This window comes from Ylistrum balloti, unplaced genomic scaffold (genome assembly GCF_031769215.1).
Source record: "Ylistrum balloti isolate Yb309-2 unplaced genomic scaffold, AGI_CSIRO_Ybal_v1 Utg369856, whole genome shotgun sequence".
In the NCBI taxonomy this organism is placed as follows: domain Eukaryota; kingdom Metazoa; phylum Mollusca; class Bivalvia; order Pectinida; family Pectinidae; genus Ylistrum; species Ylistrum balloti.
In genome coordinates this window covers 830522-849742 of record NW_026782006.1, presented here as the reverse complement: position 1 = coordinate 849742, position 19221 = coordinate 830522, and the positions used below count along the sequence as shown (strand labels likewise).

At 36.0% G+C, this 19221-nt stretch overlaps 2 protein-coding genes across 2 annotated transcripts; one reads left to right on the top strand and one right to left on the bottom strand.

Annotated features, from left to right (window-relative positions):
• Positions 1-298: 298 nt before the first annotated feature.
• On the bottom strand, positions 299-9679 carry LOC132545761 (EGF-like repeat and discoidin I-like domain-containing protein 3). Its single transcript, XM_060209450.1, has 9 exons — positions 9627-9679; positions 9472-9538; positions 9088-9174; positions 8656-8757; positions 8208-8397; positions 6147-6260; positions 5896-6053; positions 660-800; positions 299-445 (listed from the first exon to the last, which is right to left on the bottom strand). Exons 1-9 carry the CDS (start codon positions 9677-9679, stop codon positions 299-301), a joined length of 1059 nt encoding a protein of 352 aa, XP_060065433.1.
• Positions 9680-10942: 1263 nt separating this feature from the next.
• LOC132545738 (uncharacterized) lies at positions 10943-18665 on the top strand. Its single transcript, XM_060209428.1, has 9 exons — positions 10943-11016; positions 11642-11708; positions 11979-12075; positions 13617-13720; positions 14042-14231; positions 16592-16711; positions 16859-17026; positions 17501-17637; positions 18525-18665. The coding sequence occupies exons 1-9, from the start codon at positions 10943-10945 to the stop codon at positions 18663-18665; spliced, it is 1098 nt and encodes a 365-aa protein (XP_060065411.1).
• Positions 18666-19221: the final 556 nt, after the last annotated feature.

The window sequence follows — 19221 nt, the reverse complement described above, 5'->3', positions numbered from 1 at the left end:
AGTCTAGACAACAGTTTTTTGAGTGGAGGAATATGAAACAAATTAGATGGAAAATGCGTCCCATCAATTTGCCAGAAGAATACACGGTTTCGTCGACTGGTCGAATAGTGAATTGTCGCTGTCAATGGCACATAAAGGAGACGGTTTCAAATCGCTGCTTACATCAATACCATTCAGAACATGAGAACTAATAAATATACGACAACAGGTCCCCATTTCCTCTGGCATTTGTTGTTGGATATATGACTGAACACAAGTGACTGAATGTTTTTATAGAAATTTATTAATAAAGGACTTTTCAGTAGCAGCCGTACACCTCCACTCTGAGTCCAGGCTTGCCTCCTGTGTGCCACAATCTTGGATAGAAGCGGACAAATCGGGCAACAACTGGCGTCATCAAGTCATGTTTAATTATGCTGTCGTAACTCGCACTCGCGGAAAAAATCTGCAATTTAAAATAGAATCTAATTTATTGTTTATCTGGATTATATATTTATGATTTCTAGTACAAAAAGTATGGATTTCTAAACCAGTTATTTCAGTATGTCGATCATAACATTATTGTAAGCCTCAATGATGATTATAACAAATTAGAAAAAAAAGAAAAATAATTTTAACGCAGTGAAGTTACTTCAAAGCTGAAGAAAGGAACAACTCACATTTCCGCTGGCACCAGTTGCGTTCGTGAAGATGTTGCCATCGCGACTGTAAGTGACTTGGTAGGTTAGTGTATAGTAAGATGACGACCTGTAGCTCTGTGTGGCTATGCCGAACACTCTGGTCACATTACCGAGGTCCACCTGAATTATACACGTCGTTTATCAGTATTCAATCTAGCGTCAAAGAAATTCAAAATTTGGTTTTCAATTTAAAACGGCTTGTAATGAAATAGCTTCGCGTGGAAATGTTATAACGGCTTGTAGTGAAATAGTTTCACGGGGAAATGTTATAATGGCTTGTAGCGAAATAATTTCCCGGAGAAATGTTATAACGGCTTGTAGTGAAATAATTTCGTGGGGGAAATGTTATAACGGCTTGTAGTGAAATAGTTTCGCGGGGAAATGTTATAACGGCTTGTAGTGAAATAGTTTCGTGGGGAAATGTTATAACGGCTTGTAGTGAAATAGTTTCGCGGGGAAATGTTATAACAGCTTGTAGTGAAATAGTTTCATTGGGAAATGTTATAACGGCTTGCAGTGAAATAGTTTCGCGGGGAAATGTTATAACGGCTTGTAGTGATATAGTTTCATTGGGAAATGTTATAACGGCTTGTAGTGAAATAGTTTCGCGGGGAAACGTTATAACGGCTTTTAGTGAAATAGTTTCATTGGGAAATGTTATAACGGCTTGTAGTGAAATAGTTTCGTGGAGAAATGTTATAACGGCTTGCAGTGAAATAGTTTCATTGGGAAATGTTATAACGGCTTGTAGTGAAATAGTTTCGTCGGGAAATGTTATAACGGCTTGTAGTGAAATAGTTTCATTGGGAAATGTTATAACGGCTTGTAGTGAAATAGTTTCCTGGGGGGGAAATGTTATAACGGCTTGCAGTGAAATAGTTTCATTGGGAAATGTTATAACGGCTTGTAGTGAAATAGTTTCATTGGGAAATGTTATAACGGCTTGTAGTGAAATAGTTTCCTTGGGGGAAATGTTATAACGGCTTGTAGTGAAATAGTTTCCTGGGGGGGGGGGAAATGTTATAACGGCTTGTAGTGAAATAGTTTCATTGGGAAATGTTATAACGGCTTGTAGTGAAATAGTTTCCTGGGGGGGAAATGTTATAACGGCTTGTAGTGAAATAGTTTCATTGGGAAATGTTATAACGGCTTGTAGTGAAATAGTTTCGCGGGGAAATGTTATAACGGCTGGTAGTGAAATGTTATAACGGCTTGTAGTGAAATAGTTTCATTGGGAAATGTTATAACGGCTTGCAGTGAAATAGTTTCGCTGGGAAACGTTATAACGGCTTGTAGTGAAATAGTTTCGTGGGGAAACGGCTTGTAGTGAAATAGTTTCACGGGGAAATGTTATAACGGCTTGTAGTGAAATAGTTTCGTTGGGAAATGTTATAACGGCTTGTAGTGAAATAGTTTCCTGGGGGGGGAAATGTTATAACGGCTTGTAGTGAAATAGTTTCGTCGGGAAATGTTATAACGGCTTGTAGTGAAATAGTTTCCTGGGGGGGGGGAAATGTTATAACGGCTTGTAGTGAAATAGTTTCATTGGGAAATGTTATAACGGCTTGCAGTGAAATAGTTTCGTCGGGAAATGTTATAACGGCTTGTAGTGAAATAGTTTCATTGGGAAATGTTATAACGGCTTGTAGTGAAATAGTTTCACGGGGAAATGTTATTACGGCTTGTAGTGAAATAGTTTCATTGGGAAATGTTATAACGGCTTGTAGTGAAATAGTTTCGTCGGGAAATGTTATAACGGCTTGTAGTGAAATAGTTTCACGGGGAAATGTTATTACGGCTTGTAGTGAAATAGTTTCGCGGGGAAATGTTATAACGGCTTGCAGTGAAATAGTTTCGTCGGGAAATGTTATAACGGCTTTTAGTGAAATAGTTTCACGGGGAAATGTTATAACGGCTTGTAGTGAAATAGTTTCGCGGGGAAATGTTATAATGGCTTGGGAAATGTTATAACGGCTTGTAGTGAAATAGTTTCGCGTTTCATTGGGAAATTTATAACGGCTTGTAGTGAAATAGGGAAATGTTATAACGGCTTGTAGTGAAATAGTTTCATTGGGAAATGTTATAACGGCTTGTAGTGAAATAGTTTCGTGGGGAAATGTTATAACGGCTTGTAGTGAAATAGTTTCATTGGGAAATGTTATAACGGCTTGCAGTGAAATAGTTTCGTCGGGAAATGTTATAACGGCTTGTAGTGAAATAATTTCCCGGGGAAATGTTATAACGGCTTGTAGTGAAATAATTTCCCGGGGAAACGTTATAACGGCTTGTAGTGAAATAGTTTCGTGGGGAAACGGCTTGTAGTGAAATAGTTTCGTGGGGAAATGTTATAACGGGTAGTGAAATGTTATAACGGCTTGTAGTGAAATAGTTTCGTTGTTATAACGGCTTGTAGTGAAATAGTTTCAAATGTTATAACGGGAAATGTTATAACGGCTTGTAGTGAAATAGTTTCGTCGGGGTTATAACGGCTTGTAGTGAAATAGTTTCATTGGGAAATGTTATAACGTTAGTGAAATAGTTTCATAACGGCTGGTAGTGAAATAGTTTCACGGGGAAATGTTATTACGGCTGGTAGTGAAATAGTTTCGTGGGGAAATGTTATAACGGCTTGTAGTGAAATAGTTTCATTGGGAAATGTTATAACGGCTTGTAGTGAAATAGTTTCACGGGGAAACGTTATAACGGCTTGTAGTGAAATATTTTCGCGGGGAAATGTTATAACGGCTTGTAGTGAAATAGTTTCGCTGGGAAAATTATAACGGCTTGTAGTGAAATAGTTTCGTGGGGAAACGGCTTGTAGTGAAATAGTTTCACGGGGAAATGTTATAACGGCTTGTAGTGAAATAGTTTCACGGGGAAATGTTATAACGGCTTGCAGTGAAATAGTTTCGTGGGGAAATGTTATAACGGCTTGTAGTGAAATAGTTTCGTATAACGGCTTGTAGTGAAATAGTTTCATGTTATAACGGCTTGTAGTGAAATAGTTTCACGGGGAAATGTTATAACGGCTTGTAGTGAAATAGTTTCATTGGGAAATGTTATAACGGCTTGTAGTGAAATAGTTTCGCGGGGAAATGTTATAACGGCTGGTAGTGAAATAGTTTCGTGGGGAAACGGCTTGTAGTGAAATAGTTTCACGGGGAAATGTTATAACGGCTTGTAGTGAAATAGTTTCGCGGGGAAATGTTATAACGGCTTGTAGTGAAATAGTTTCATTGGGAAATGTTATAACGGCTTGTAGTGAAATAGTTTCGTGGGGAAATGTTATAACGGCTTGTAGTGAAATAGTTTCGCGGGGAAATGTTATAACGGCTTGTAGTGAAATAGTTTCATTGGGAAATGTTATAACGGCTTGTAGTGAAATAGTTTCACGGGGAAATGTTATAACGGCTTGTAGTGAAATAGTTTCGGCTTGTAGTGAAATAGTTTCATTGGGAAATGTTATAACGGCTTGTAGTGAAATAGTTTCACGGGGAAATGTTATAACGGCTTGTAGTGAAATAGTTTCACGGGGAAATGTTATAACGGCTTGTAGTGAAATAATTTCCCGGGGAAATGTTATAACGGCTTGTAGTGAAATAGTTTCGTGGGGAAATGTTATAACGGCTTGTAGTGAAATAGTTTCGCGGGGAAATGTTATAACGGCTTGTAGTGAAATAGTTTCGTGGGGAAATGTTATAACGGCTTGTAGTGAAATAGTTTCACGGGGAAATGTTATAACGGCTTGTAGTGAAATAGTTTCGCGGGGAAATGTTATAACGGCTTGTAGTGAAATAGTTTCATTGGGAAATGTTATAACGGCTTGTAGTGAAATAGTTTCACGGCTTGTAGTGAAATAATTTCACGGGGAAATGTTATAACGGCTTGTAGTGAAATAGTTTCGCGGGGAAATGTTATAACGGCTTGTAGTGAAATAGTTTCATTGGGAAATGTTATAACGGCTTGTAGTGAAATAGTTTCGTGGGGAAATGTTATAACGGCTTGTAGTGAAATAGTTTCGCGGGGAAATATTAAAACGGCTTGTAGTAAAATAATTTCACGGGGAAACGGCTTGTAGTGAAATAGTTTCATTGGGAAATGTTATAACGGCTTGTAGTGAAATAGTTTCGCGGGGAAATGTTATAACGGCTGGTAGTGAAATAGTTTCACGGGGAAATGTTATAACGGCTTGTAGTGAAATAGTTTCGCGGGGAAATGTTATAACGGCTTGTAGTGAAATAGTTTCGTGGGGAAATGTTATAACGGCTTGTAGTGAAATAGTTTCACGGGGAAATATTAAAACGGCTTGTAGTAAAATAATTTCACGGGGAAACGGCTTGTAGTGAAATAGTTTCATTGGGAAATGTTATAACGGCTTGTAGTGAAATAGTTTCGCGGGGAAATGTTATAACGGCTGGTAGTGAAATAGTTTTACGGGGAAATGTTATAACGGCTTGTAGTGAAATAGTTTCGCGGGGAAATGTTATAACGGCTTGTAGTGAAATAGTTTCGTGGGGAAACGGCTTGTAGTGAAATAGTTTCGCGGGGAAATGTTATAACGGCTTGTAGTGAAATAGTTTCGCGGGGAAATGTTATAACGGCTTGTAGTGAAATAGTTTCGCGGGGAAATGTTATAACGGCTTGTAGTGAAATAGTTTCATTGGGAAATATTAAAACGGCTTGTAGTGAAATAGTTTCATTGGGAAATGTTATAACGGCTTGCAGTGAAATAGTTTCGTGGGGAAATGTTATAACGGCTTGTAGTGAAATAATTTCCCGGGGAAACGTTATAACGGCTTGTAGTGAAATATTTTCGTGGGGAAATGTTATAACGGCTTGTAGTGATATAGTTTCACGGGGAAATGTTATAACGGCTTGTAGTGAAATAGTTTCGTGGGGAAACGACTTGTAGTGAAATAGTTTCGCGGGGAAATGTTATAACGGCTTGTAGTGAAATAGTTTCGGGAAATGTTTGTATTTCTTACCGTTATTGAAAGTCACACGAGAAATTTAGTCCAACAGTTAGCAGAACTGTTAATTTATCATTATCTGGCGCTGTTACCTTCTTATAACTTGATCCCTATTATTATGTTTTCATTTATACGTCTTTACTACTTTATTTTCTATCCACTCGTATTTTCTTTCTAGTCGAGAAATGATATGTTATTTGTGTACTCTATAGTGAATTATTGTACCTAATCACAGCAATACGTACCTGTAAGTAAGACCCAGATCCATTCCCTATCCACCCTGAGTTCGAGTTGAGGCGACCATCGTGGGCGTTGTACGTGCTGTAAGTTAAGTGAGCCGAAATCTGGGCGTCGGGAATAAGTTTAACGTTCTGGTCCACACCAAAGGCGTTCATAGAGCATACTAAAAAATTAACGTATTTAATTTGATATTCAGCGGAAAAATCACCTGAAAAAACGAACTATCGAAAAATTAGTTTGAGACTGTGTAACTCACGTGTTTCACACCGATCTCCACCATAGGCCTGGGTACATTTACAGGAAAAGTCATTTAGGTTATCCGTGCATGTTCCACCATGTTCACACGGATTACTTTTACACTGGTCTTGTTCTGTAAGGTTAATGAAACAACAGCTGACGAGACAAATGATTTAAAACTTAATTGGCATAATTAATCGAATTTTTCACACGACTACAATACTATCAGTGTAAAGATACCTGCTAATTGATAACATAACTACCATACTATCAGTGTAAAGATACCTGCTAATTGATAACATAACTACCATACTATCAGTGTAAAGATACCTGCTAATTGATAACATAACTACCATACTATCAGTGTAAAGATACCTGCTAATTGATAACATAACTACAATACTATCAGTGTAAAGATACCTGCTAATTGATAACATAACTACAATACTATCAGTGTAAAGATACCTGCTAATTGATAACATAACTACAATACTATCAGTGTAAAGATACCTGCTAATTGATAACATAACTACCATACTATCAGTGTAAAGATACCTGCTAATTGATAACATAACTACCATACTATCAGTGTAAAGATACCTGCTAATTGATAACATAACTACCATACTATCAGTGTAAAGATACCTGCTAATTGATAACATAACTACAATACTATCAGTGTAAAGATACCTGCTAATTGATAACATAACTACCATACTATCAGTGTAAAGATACCTGCTAATTGATAACATAACTACCATACTATCAGTGTAAAGATACCTGCTAATTGATAACATAACTACCATACTATCAGTGTAAAGATACCTGCTAATTGATAACATAACTACAATACTATCCCTGCTAATTGATAACATAACTACAATACTATCAGTGTAAAGATACCTGCTAATTGATAACATAACTACCATACTATCAGTGTAAAGATACCTGCTAATTGATAACATAACTACCATACTATCAGTGTAAAGATACCTGCTAATTGATAACATAACTACCATACTATCAGTGTAAAGATACCTGCTAATTGATAACATAACTACAATACTATCCCTGCTAATTGATAACATAACTACAATACTATCAGTGTAAAGATACCTGCTAATTGATAACATAACTACCATACTATCAGTGTAAAGATACCTGCTAATTGATAACATAACTACAATACTATCCCTGCTAATTGATAACATAACTACCATACTATCAGTGTAAAGATACCTGCTAATTGATAACATAACTACCATACTATCAGTGTAAAGATACCTGCTAATTGATAACATAACTACCATACTATCAGTGTAAAGATACCTGCTAATTGATAACATAACTACCATACTATCAGTGTAAAGATACCTGCTAATTGATAACATAACTACCATACTATCAGTGTAAAGATACCTGCTAATTGATAACATAACTACAATACTATCAGTGTAAAGATACCTGCTAATTGATAACATAACTACCATACTATCAGTGTAAAGATACCTGCTAATTGATAACATAACTACCATACTATCAGTGTAAAGATACCTGCTAATTGATAACATAACTACCATACTATCAGTGTAAAGATACCTGCTAATTGATAACATAACTACCATACTATCAGTGTAAAGATACCTGCTAATTGATAACATAACTACCATACTATCAGTGTAAAGATACTTGCTAATTGATAATATAACTACCATTCTATTAGTGTAAAGATACTTGTTAATAGATCACCTGACTACCTTACTATCAGTGTAAAGATGCCAATAACTTGATTAAATATTAGGTACAGAGCGGAGCAGTGATTGATTGTAGGTTCCCGTTGTTTACATCATGACACCTAAACTTCATTGCGTCATATGCGTTTTGTGTTATGATGTATGCTACTCCTCAGTATTTTTTTCAAATGAAAAAGGTTCATTTTAAACGAAATGGGATACTCTATATATAGAGTCAGTTTATATGTTTCATTCAGGTATATCGTTTATTTCGTTTTCATTTTAAATTGAAATCTTCCTTTGTCACATGTCTCTGATGTGTTGGTATCAAGTTAACTGAAACAAACCTCGGATACTGATGCTGAAGGACCCGTCAGCATATTTCCCGTGAACGTCAGTGGCGCGAATTTCAAAGTGGTAGGTAGCATCCACATCGGGAGCACTTCCAGAGATCACTCCGGTGGCGTTATTCAGTGTAGTTCCGGGAGGAAGATGACCCGACACCAATTCATACACAATGCTTTGACCATCCGGGTCCTTCCACGGTTAAAAAAGTCACATTTTAAACATGTAAGTTTGTATTAATGTATCGTATGTCTGTTGAATAGATACAATTTCAACAGCTAGACATCGATATTCTTGTAACATTTTTGTACTGAATAACTTTCCAGAGGAGCTAAGCTTTCAACATATACTTTCAAACTTGTATAATTGTAGGTATCTCATTTACAAATTGACCATTATATTTCTACAAGATGTATTACAGCAGCGAACACTTTACGAATGAAAACATACCTTTGCCTCCACTGATACAGAGATGGAGTTACCGGAGCTGAACGTACCCAAAGACCCGTGAACTGACTGCTTTGTCCATATAGGAGGCAGGCTTTTCACTTTCTGTATATAGCATAAACATGGATGTGATATTTCTACTCCGTTCAATAATTTTATTGAATTAAATGTAAAGTTTATAAAAATGTTGAACATTTTATTAGAGAGTGTAGCTGAATATTTCAAAAACTGAAAAAATAAATGAAATATGTATTAACGCACTTGATTTCGAATTACACATCCAATATATCATACATTTTCTCAACTATCGAGCTAAGCTTTATATCACAGCATCGAACTTCCATACCACTCCCATGATAAAACCAATAATTTAATGATCAGATAAATTATATTGCCCCTATACAAGTATAAGATAAGGTTTTATAATCAACATGCCTGGATAAATTTTCTCAGGTCTCTGCCAGCTATGTAGACAGTTCCTCCAGCACCAGGCTTTAGAATGACATCGCCCCCTTTGCCAGCCTGAAAGTTTCACATCGATTTAAGATAAAAATGCAGATATGTATTGAATTATTGATAGCAATAACAGGAGAGAGATATTCGTCAAACATTTTGACAAGCAGAGCAGAGAAACACTTGCTACTGACCTCAAATCGAATTAATATTCAAATGTTAGAACAGCTTAGACAAACTCAAAATATATCCCTGGCATTTAATTATTTCTTTTTCACTTTGTTGATAATAGATAAACATTTTAATGTCGAACCAAATGAAAAAGGAACTGAATTTTGGAAAGGAAATGCAAACAACAAGACTTACCTCAAAGATCAAATCCCCGTTCGGTTCCGACGATATATTTACGTTTGGATAGTTTACTTGGAAAAAACTGTAAAATAAAGGTCACATTTTAACCAGACAACGCCATTCGAATATCAGGAACGATACATTGAATATTTTCTGAGATATTCTCTCACCTGGATGTGACAATTGTTGGCAATAAAATGAATACTGCATACAATGCCGCCATGATGGATTTCTTTCTTAAGTCACCGGAAACTGTTTCTTTAGACAGTTACCCAGGCAGGTTTTGGCGGAGGAGGCAATTGCTCGATTTCAGTGTTATCATAGCAACGCTAAGTGGTGACCTAAGTTTGAGAGAAGATTTGATCCATTTATCGTTCTATAGCAGGTTAATCCATGGGCGTCATTTACACCTGTATCGTGCTTCGGATTCTACGTAACCTAACAACGGACACACAGCAATGACGGACATAGATAAACAAGGGCCTCGCGTTGGAACTTCCTGGTTTTAGATGTCCGTTACACGTAGCGTGATTCCTTGTTTGTTCTGTGACTAGACATGTTTTTCTGTTTGCCTGGTGTTTCATCAGTTTCTGTTGTTTTTTTATCATATTGCTGATTAAACCAAATTAATGGCACTGTTGAATGAAAGGTAACGATTATAAATGCGTGTAAACAGATAACATAACCCCATTTTTTATCTACTAAAGGATATTCTATTTACTATTTGCTACCGATGCTTACAAAGTTTGCGCCCATATTTGTCAGACTTTGTCCAGTCACCCTTTGATATCGGTATGCCCTGTAAGTCAGCTTTGAATGTTTGAAATCCAGCTCTACCGTGATAAACTAATTGTTACTCCACTCGTTTCTATAAGTACCCTTTAATACAGATGCTATAGGACTTATTCTACAGACTGATACTGAGTAACCACACGTATTCCTTCCTTTGTAAAATTTGTGATGTGCCGTCATCGTTTACTCTAGCCTTATTTAATAAGAATCTAGCATTGTTGCTAGGTATATTTATTTTAACTTAACCGAGTATCAATCCATCTCTGTTGGTTTTGTAAATATCTAAAACTTTTACACTACTTGAACAAACCGGCTGATTATAGTATAAGTTTAACCTTTGATTAAAGAAAGAAGTAGAATTGTTTATTATACTCTTCTATGCGACATGACGGCACCATGAGTGATGAGGATGAGTTTAACTTGAGGAGAAATATAGAGGAAAAGGAACACTGTTATGATTTTGGGTCTTTATCTCGAGTTGTGATTACTTTTATAAAACATTTGAAGGAATCAGTGATAGTAAGCGCCAGCACTGAAACAAATGGGGGTAAATTCAGGTAAATCCTATTGAAGGTTACGGTGTTTACATTCCAGAGCCGACACATAACTGCTGGTGCCACCACTGCCTACACAACTATGCAGGTATAATGGTCATGTTCAGCTTCAGCTTGATCTGACGAACGATATGGCGGATATGACATTGAATCTAAGACTTACATACATATTTTCATGTATAATTACTTTAGCCATTGCCGGGACTCCGGGCGAGTAAGTATGTTTTTTTTTATCATTTTATACATCCGGATTCAGCTCACTGACGTGACATTGACATACAACTATGTAACACATTTTCTAGGCGGAAATGACGTCATAGGGAATGTCGATATAACATGATGGCAAGAAGACATCTTGACCTTCATGAGGAACAATGTAACGGTGATTTGAAATAACATACATCGTGCAAATTCGTTTTTATATCAAAATTTTAAAATATTGAATTATATCATTAACATGGTAAAATAACTTTGATTTGCTAAGTAACCGATATCGTTATTTCTTAATTATTTCACAGTATGCCTTTCCTCTTTTATAAACAATCTATCAGCATAGGCAAGTAACAAAATGGCTGCGGTATCGATCCCCCGGACACAATTTGACTTCCCATAGGTGTGTGACACGTGACGGAAGACACACCCGGAATGACATCATTTTGTTCCAAACCATATTTAGACAACTCATTTCCGTTTCCTGTTATGCAAATATAAGCATATCACACTCTAATGTAATATAAGATATTATTGAATTATATGTTATATTATATCAAAAATAGATGTACCTTAAACATTGTAAACGTGTTATGTCTAAATGATATCATTACAACGGCTGTGATTAGTGTGCTTCAGTTGGACTTTCCAAACGTAGCTATAGCAGCCCAGGATAATGGAACTCTTTTGGGACAGGTAAGGGAAATTCTGGATCAATGAAAGTGTCTATCACGATAAACGCTGAAAAGACAATGTGATGTACAAATAAATGGCCATGGATAGAAACATACGAATATCTACATTGATAAAATTTATCTTAGTTGATATAGCGAAGAGTATACCCTGATAAAATCACTTTATCAAATAAATTAGGATATTATCAGTTTTGTTTAAAGAAAGCATGACAATTCATATTGTAATATAAGTAATCTTACACCAATGGTTATCATTTAATTATTTTTTTAGTCTGGAGAGAATGGGGACATCCACATCCAGCCAGTGAAGAACGGATCAGGGACAGTTCTATTTGATGGCTATGATGTGTTGGAGATTATAGATGTAGGTATACCACTACTGAACTCGGTCTAGTAAAGCTGATAATTGTTATTCCGAATGCGTTAATGATGGCAGAATTCTAACATCAGAGCCTGACATTCTGAAAATATAGGATGGCGACTTGTGTACATTTATTTTATAATTTGATGACGATAATAGTGTATATACCGTGCTAGTCACGGCCATGTCACATATATCTCTGGCTGTACCGTGCTAGTCACGGCCATGTCACACATATATCTGTCTGTACCATGCTAGTCACGGCCATGTCACACATATCTCTGGCCTTACCGTGCTAGTCACGACCATGTCACACATATATCTGGCTGTACCGTGCTAGTCACGGCCATGTCACACATATCTCTGGCTGTACCGTGTTAGTCACGGCCATGTCACACATATATCTGGCTGTACCGTGCTAGTCACGGCCATGTCACACATATATCTGTCTGAACCGTGCTAGTCACGGCCATGTCACACATATCTCTGGCTGTACCGTAGTAGTCACGGTCATGTCACACATACATCTGGCTGTACCGTGCTAGTCACGGCCATGTCACACATATATCTGGCTGTACCGTGCTAGTCACGACCATGTCACACATATCTCTGTCTGTACCGTGCTAGTCACGACCATGTCACAAATATCTCTGGCTGTACCGTGCTAGTCACGGCCATGTCACACATATATCTGGCTGAACCGTGCTAGTCACGGCCATGTCACACATATCTCTGGCTGTACCGTGCTAGTCACGGCCATGTCACATATATCTGTCTGAACCGTGCTAGTCACGGCCATGTCACACATATCTCTGGCTGTACCGTGCTAGTCACGGCCTTGTCACACATATATCTGGCTGAACCGTGCTAGTCTCGGCCATGTCACACATATCTCTGGCTGTACCGTGCTAGTCACGGCCATGTCACATATCTCTGTCTGTACCGTGCTAGTCACGGCCGTGTCACACATATATCTGCCTGTACCGTGCTAGTCACGACCATGTCACATATATCTCTGGCTGTACCGTGCTAGTCACGGCCATGTCACACATATATCTGTCTGTACCGTGCTAGTCACGGCCATGTCACATATATCTGTCTGAACCGTGCTAGTCACGGCCATGTCACACATATCTCTGGCTGTACCGTGCTAGTCACGGCCATGTCACACATATCTCTGGCCTTACCGTGCTAGTCACGGCCATGTCACACATATCTCTGTTTATACTATATAGACATTACTTGTTTTATCTTCTGCAATATAATTAATATATTCTTCATTATATATATATTTGAACGGTTTTATAAGTAGATGTTTAAGGAGGTAACATTAATCACTTCATCACATCAATCCATCTTTAGTCAATTTAATTAAACTTGAAGTGTATATATATTCAAGGGCGAAAGTGTATGAAATAATGATAAACGGTACCAAATTAGATAGTTCACAAGGATTCATTGATGTCGTCATTAACTTATTAAAGTATCAAAGATGGGCAAATAGAAAGCTCATACGTCTGGTTCTTAATGTTCATCAGCTGTTTCCAGTGATCATCAACAATATGCCGCCCATTTGGCACTTCCACGGACATGTCGGGTACTCAGGGACGTTTGAGGGTGCCAGTAACATAATGATTCCCCTGGAAGTGTTGGTAACTAAACTGCAAGTCATTTAAATTTTCTAAATGAATATATATACGATAAAAAATGACAATAATAACACGTAAACGATATCAACATCAGCAATGTAAAGATTGATTTTTGGCAGTAGTCCTTACATCAAGCCATAGAAACAAGGGATATTTTTTCCAGAAATGAAAAAACGGCATTATCCCGACTCAAATCTATGTTGGGAAAGTGAAACCTTTTTGGTTACATACGTATATACTGTACACGAAAACTTTAAATGGGGATAATTGATATGTAAATTTGCTCACTTTTTGAGTTTGAGAACATCATTCCTGTCTTCACAGGACCCAGAGAGTCAGGATGTCAGGTTTGAACTTGTGGCCGGAAATTTCCCCACTGGTCTAAGTATAGCGAGCAATCCCTGGCGTATCCAAGGTATTCCTCCGGATGAAGACGCCATCTACACATTCACTATCCGCGCTATCGATGCCAGTGACCAGTACGCCGATGCAGTGTTCAAGATAGAAATATTAGGTATGGTTGTTAAGGTAAAAATATTAGGTATGGTAATCAAAGTAGAGACATTAGGTATGGTAATTAAGGTAGAAACGTTAGGTAGGGTTATTAAGGTAGAAAACGTTAGGTAGGGTTATTAAGGTAGAAACATGAGGTATGGTAATTGAGGTAGAAACATTAGGTATGGTAATTAAGGTAGAAACATTAGGTATGGTTGTTAAGGTAAAAACATTAGGTATGGTAATCAAAGTAGAGACATTAGGTATGGTAATTAAGGTAGAAACGTTAGGTAGGGTTATTAAGGTAGAAAACGTTAGGTAGGGTTATTAAGGTAGAAAACGTTAGGTAGGGTTATTAAGGTAGAAACATGAGGTATGGTAATTAAGGTAGAAACATTAGGTAGGTTTATTAAGGTAGAAACATTAGGTATGGTAATTAAGGTAGAAACATTAGGTATGGTAATTAAGGTAGAAACATTAGGTAGAGTTATTAAGGTAGAAACATTAGGTATGGTAATTAAGGTAGAAACATTAGGTAGGTTTATTAAGGTAGAAACATTAAGTATGGTTATTAAGGTAGAAACATGAGGTATGGATATTAAGGAAAAAACAATAGATAAGTTTATTAAGGTAGAAATATTAGGTGTGGATATTAAGGTAGAAACATTAGGTATGGTTATTAAGGTAGAAACATGAGGTATGGTAATTAAGGTAGAAACATTAGGTATGGTAATTAAGGTAGAAACATTAGGTATGGTAATTAAGGTAGAAACATTAGGTATGGTAATTAAGGTAGAAACATTAGGTATGGTAATTAAGGTAGAAACATGAGGTATGGTAATTAAGGTAGAAACAATAGGTATGGTAATTAAGGTAGAAACATTAGTTAGGGTTATTAAGGTAGAAACATTAGGTATGGTAATTAAGGTAGAAACATGAGGTATGGTAATTAAGGTAGAAACATTAGGTATGGTAATTAAGGTAGAAACATTAGTTAGGGTTAGTAAGGTAGAAACATTAGGTATGGTAATTAAGGTAGAAACATTAGTTAGGGTTATTAAGGTAGAAACATTAGGTAGGGTTAGTAAGGTAGAAACAATAGGTATGGTAATTAAGGTAGAAACATTAGTTAGGGTTATTAAGGTAGAAACATTAGGTAGGGTTAATAAGGTAGAAACATTAGGTATGGTAATTAAGGTAGAAACATTAGGTATGGTAATTAAGGTAGAAACAATAGGTATGGTTATTAAGGTAGAAACATTAAGTATGGTAATTAAGGTAGAAACATTAAGTATGGTTATTAAGGTAGAAACATGAGGTATGGATATCAAGGAAAAAACAATAGATAAGTTTATTAAGGTAGAAATATAAGGTATGGTTATTAAGGTAGAAACATTAGGTATGGTAATTAAGGTAGAAACATTAGGTAGGTTTATTAAGGTAGAAACATTAGGTATGGTAATTAAGGTAGAAACATTAAGTATGGTTATTAAGGTAGAAACATTAGGTATGGTAATTAAGGTAGAAACATTAAGTATGGTTATTAAGGTAGAAACATGAGGTATGGATATCAAGGAAAAAACAATAGATAAGTTTATTAAGGTAGAAATATAAGGTATGGTTATTAAGGTAGAAACATTAGGTATGGTTATTAAGGTAGAAACATTAGGTATGGTTATCAAGGAAAAAACAATAGATAAGTTTATTAAGGTAGAAATATAAGGTATGGTTATTAAGGTAGAAACATTAGGTATGGTAATTAAGGTAGAAACATTAGGTAGGTTTATTAAGGTAGAAACATTAGGTATGGTAATTAAGGTAGAAACATTAAGTATGGTTATTAAGGTAGAAACATTAGGTATGGTAATTAAGGTAGAAACATTAAGTATGGTTATTAAGGTAGAAACATGAGGTATGGATATCAAGGAAAAAACAATAGATAAGTTTATTAAGGTAGAAATATAAGGTATGGTTATTAAGGTAGAAACATTAGGTATGGTTATTAAGGTAGAAACATTAGGTATGGTTATCAAGATAGAGACAATATACCTGTAGATACTAACAATAGATATTAAGATGAAGCTATAAGGATTTAGAGGAGATCGATAGGTGTATACATTATTGATGCATTGGCTTTTAATCGGCGGGAGAATATTGAGTGGTTGTATTTACACAAAATGTATTTTTTGTCAGTTTTCTTGTCTATTCTGTTCCTGAAATAAATTATTTCGTTTAAAAAACTGAGAAAAAGTTTAGGTACACAAGCATTATTTCCTACCTTTGATACAGAATGAAAATAGCATTTTATCGGCTTATGTATAAATACGTTTAAACAACAACACCATTATTGTGAAATATGATTTGTTGACTTTTACTCAGAGGTCGATCAGTGTCTCCGAGAGATGTGTCACAACAATGGCCAGTGTAACAACACTAATACCCATCGTGGATTCTCGTGTTCTTGTCCATTGGAGTACGGCGGGCCGACTTGTGATGTCAGTGAGTATGTCCTGTCATTGCCTCCGTATCTATAAATAGTTCATTTTGTTGTGTTGACTTACTTTCCAGTTACAAGTATCTGATAATGAAACATAAGAACGATGCTCTACAGATATAACAGCTGATTTTAATTTTTGTTTTACCTAGCGTGTAATAAGACTGCTCTTGGAATAGCAAACTCTTCTGTAGTCCCAGACGCACAGCTGAGCGCTTACCTGTCTCGATATACCTCTCAGGCATCAGACGGGCGTTTGTCAGAATCTGGAAAGTATTGGTGTGGTGAAAACGCCAACTCCTGGTTACAAGTGGATCTAGGTAATGTTAATAATTTGCCAACATTTTACAACCGTCATGCTGTTAGATAGCGGATCGTGATTGAATTTCCGCGTTCCATATGGATTTATTAGATAAGTCTGAGAGGGTTTTAGAGGTTAGCTGAAGTGATCATTTTGTTTCAATTACTTAAAATCAAAATGGAAATCAAAGTTTTTTCATCAAATTCACGATTTACAGATTTCTATTGCTATAATTTTCATGATGACGTCATAATGCATTCATCGAATCAGTGGCATCATTTAAGTATCATCTTCTGACGTCACAACAGTTGATTTAATATAATTTCATATACAAAATCATTACCAAATCATTACTATATATATATTATGCACTCTATTATATATGTTAATGGTTTATTGAACAAACTTAAATTTGTCTATAATATTTGTAAAATATCCAATAAACTAGAATCAAACTGGAAAGTAGGGTATGGATTATTATTGCTTTTATCAGGTGGCTTAGCAAAGCTCTTTCGAATAGTAACATCTGGGGCAAATTCTACCTTCTTTGCGAAAACATATACATTATCCTACAGTACTGACGGAACCACCTTCAACTCTATCAACGATGTAAATAACACCACTGTGCACGTGAGTAGATAATATCGGAATGTTTGATGTTTGTTTCATTTTCCTAACATTTTCACACAGTGTACAATCAATAAGCTTCTTCATTGCATTTCAACATAACCTTTCCATTACTTTTCAATATAACCTTGGATTTATTCACGTACATTTAAATATTCTGTTGTTAAAACTAAATAAGCTTTCACTTGCATGTTCTCTCTTGTCAATATTTTGTCAAATATCTAGAAACAATGGTTTTCCCTGTAGCAAAGGCAGTAATGTCTCTTCTCTTAAATCTTCAACAACTAAAGGTCACATATTTGACCTTGATAATATCATTCATTCTCCAATAGCAACAACATTCCATCTTTTCCCACACAGCAATGTTCTAATCCTTAACAAATAAGACTCTAACTTTGAAAACGAAAGAAGGATTTATGTATTATCTCTGCATATAACACAGGTTTATCTCATATAAAGAACATTTATAAAATTACAGAGGGATAAAAGATATTAAATTGTGTAGTCGAAGTAGGTATAAGTAATTAATAATGAATACTAAAAGGCAGTACTGGAAAGTAACAGGACCTAAGGATTCTTCGATGAAACCCTGGATGGCATCTGAATACATCTATTCTATAAATAGTGCGGAAAAAGAAGTCGAACCAACTGGTGGATGGACAAGGGCGCTTACATCGAATCTGATATCATACAATGAGAACATTGAATGAAAGACAAGTCATTTAACAATGTTTTTCCTTAATTTTTAACATTGAAAATCTGAGTGGAGGAGGTTCTTACTAAATATGTATTGCTGCGTCGTATTCAATACAATACAAATATATTATCGTATTTGCCTCATTATAATCACAATTGATTTCTCGATACATGTTTAAGTTTATTCATTACAGACTTTTATGGGATCAATAAGTGCATTATACCAGACGTTGCCTGAACCGTTAGAAGCACGTTTTGTCAGGATCCACCCGACGACCTACGAAAGAAGTTACCATCCCTGCTTTCAGGTGGAAATGTATGGCTGCTGGCTTTAGGTCTCTGCTGTCTTAATCTGAGTTTTATGTGGAAAGGTGATGTGACATTATCACAAATATAAACAAATATACAAAAACTTTGAACAGTTTATTCTTTATCTCATACCAGCTTTTTTTTAAAAGGTTTTCTTCGATAACTTATTTAGCAGTACAGATATTTCACAAGTGGTTAAATATTTAATATTTTCATGGAATATTTCTTTTACCACACAAAGATCCGGCTTCACTCCTCCATCACAGCCATACGCGTTTTAATTATTTTTGCTAATGAGGACACTTATATTATGTAGGACATGATAAGCTATTATCACATCCACTAAATACCTGTGACGTTATGATAATGGGATTGAAGTCAGATAAATTTATTTATGCTGTTTGGTGATTATAGCACCAAAGGAATGGAGCCAGGAGTAACCAATATATAATGAATTATTCAGTCCTCTTTTTATGGAAAAAAGAGGTGAACACGAGATGCTGGGTACGCATTAGTAGAGACTTTAAGTCCACATCAGTTTATATATTTCCGTGTGAAGTAATTATTTTGGTGGGCGTCCTC

Coding starts and splice junctions, on each gene's coding strand:
- LOC132545761 (XM_060209450.1), bottom strand. CDS start 9,679: ATGGCGGCATTGTATGCAGTATTCATTTTATTGCCAACAATTGTCACA. Junction 8,758..9,087: donor ACCTGAGAAAATTTATCCAG/GCATGTTGATTA, acceptor TGCTATATACAG/AAAGTGAAAAGCCTGCCTCC. Junction 6,054..6,146: donor TGGAGATCGGTGTGAAACAC/GTGAGTTACACA, acceptor TTAATTTTTTAG/TATGCTCTATGAACGCCTTT.
- LOC132545738 (XM_060209428.1), top strand. CDS start 10,943: ATGACATTGAATCTAAGACTTACATACATATTTTCATGTATAATTACT. Junction 12,076..13,616: donor GTTGGAGATTATAGATGTAG/GTATACCACTAC, acceptor AGCTGTTTCCAG/TGATCATCAACAATATGCCG. Junction 16,712..16,858: donor CGGGCCGACTTGTGATGTCA/GTGAGTATGTCC, acceptor TGTTTTACCTAG/CGTGTAATAAGACTGCTCTT.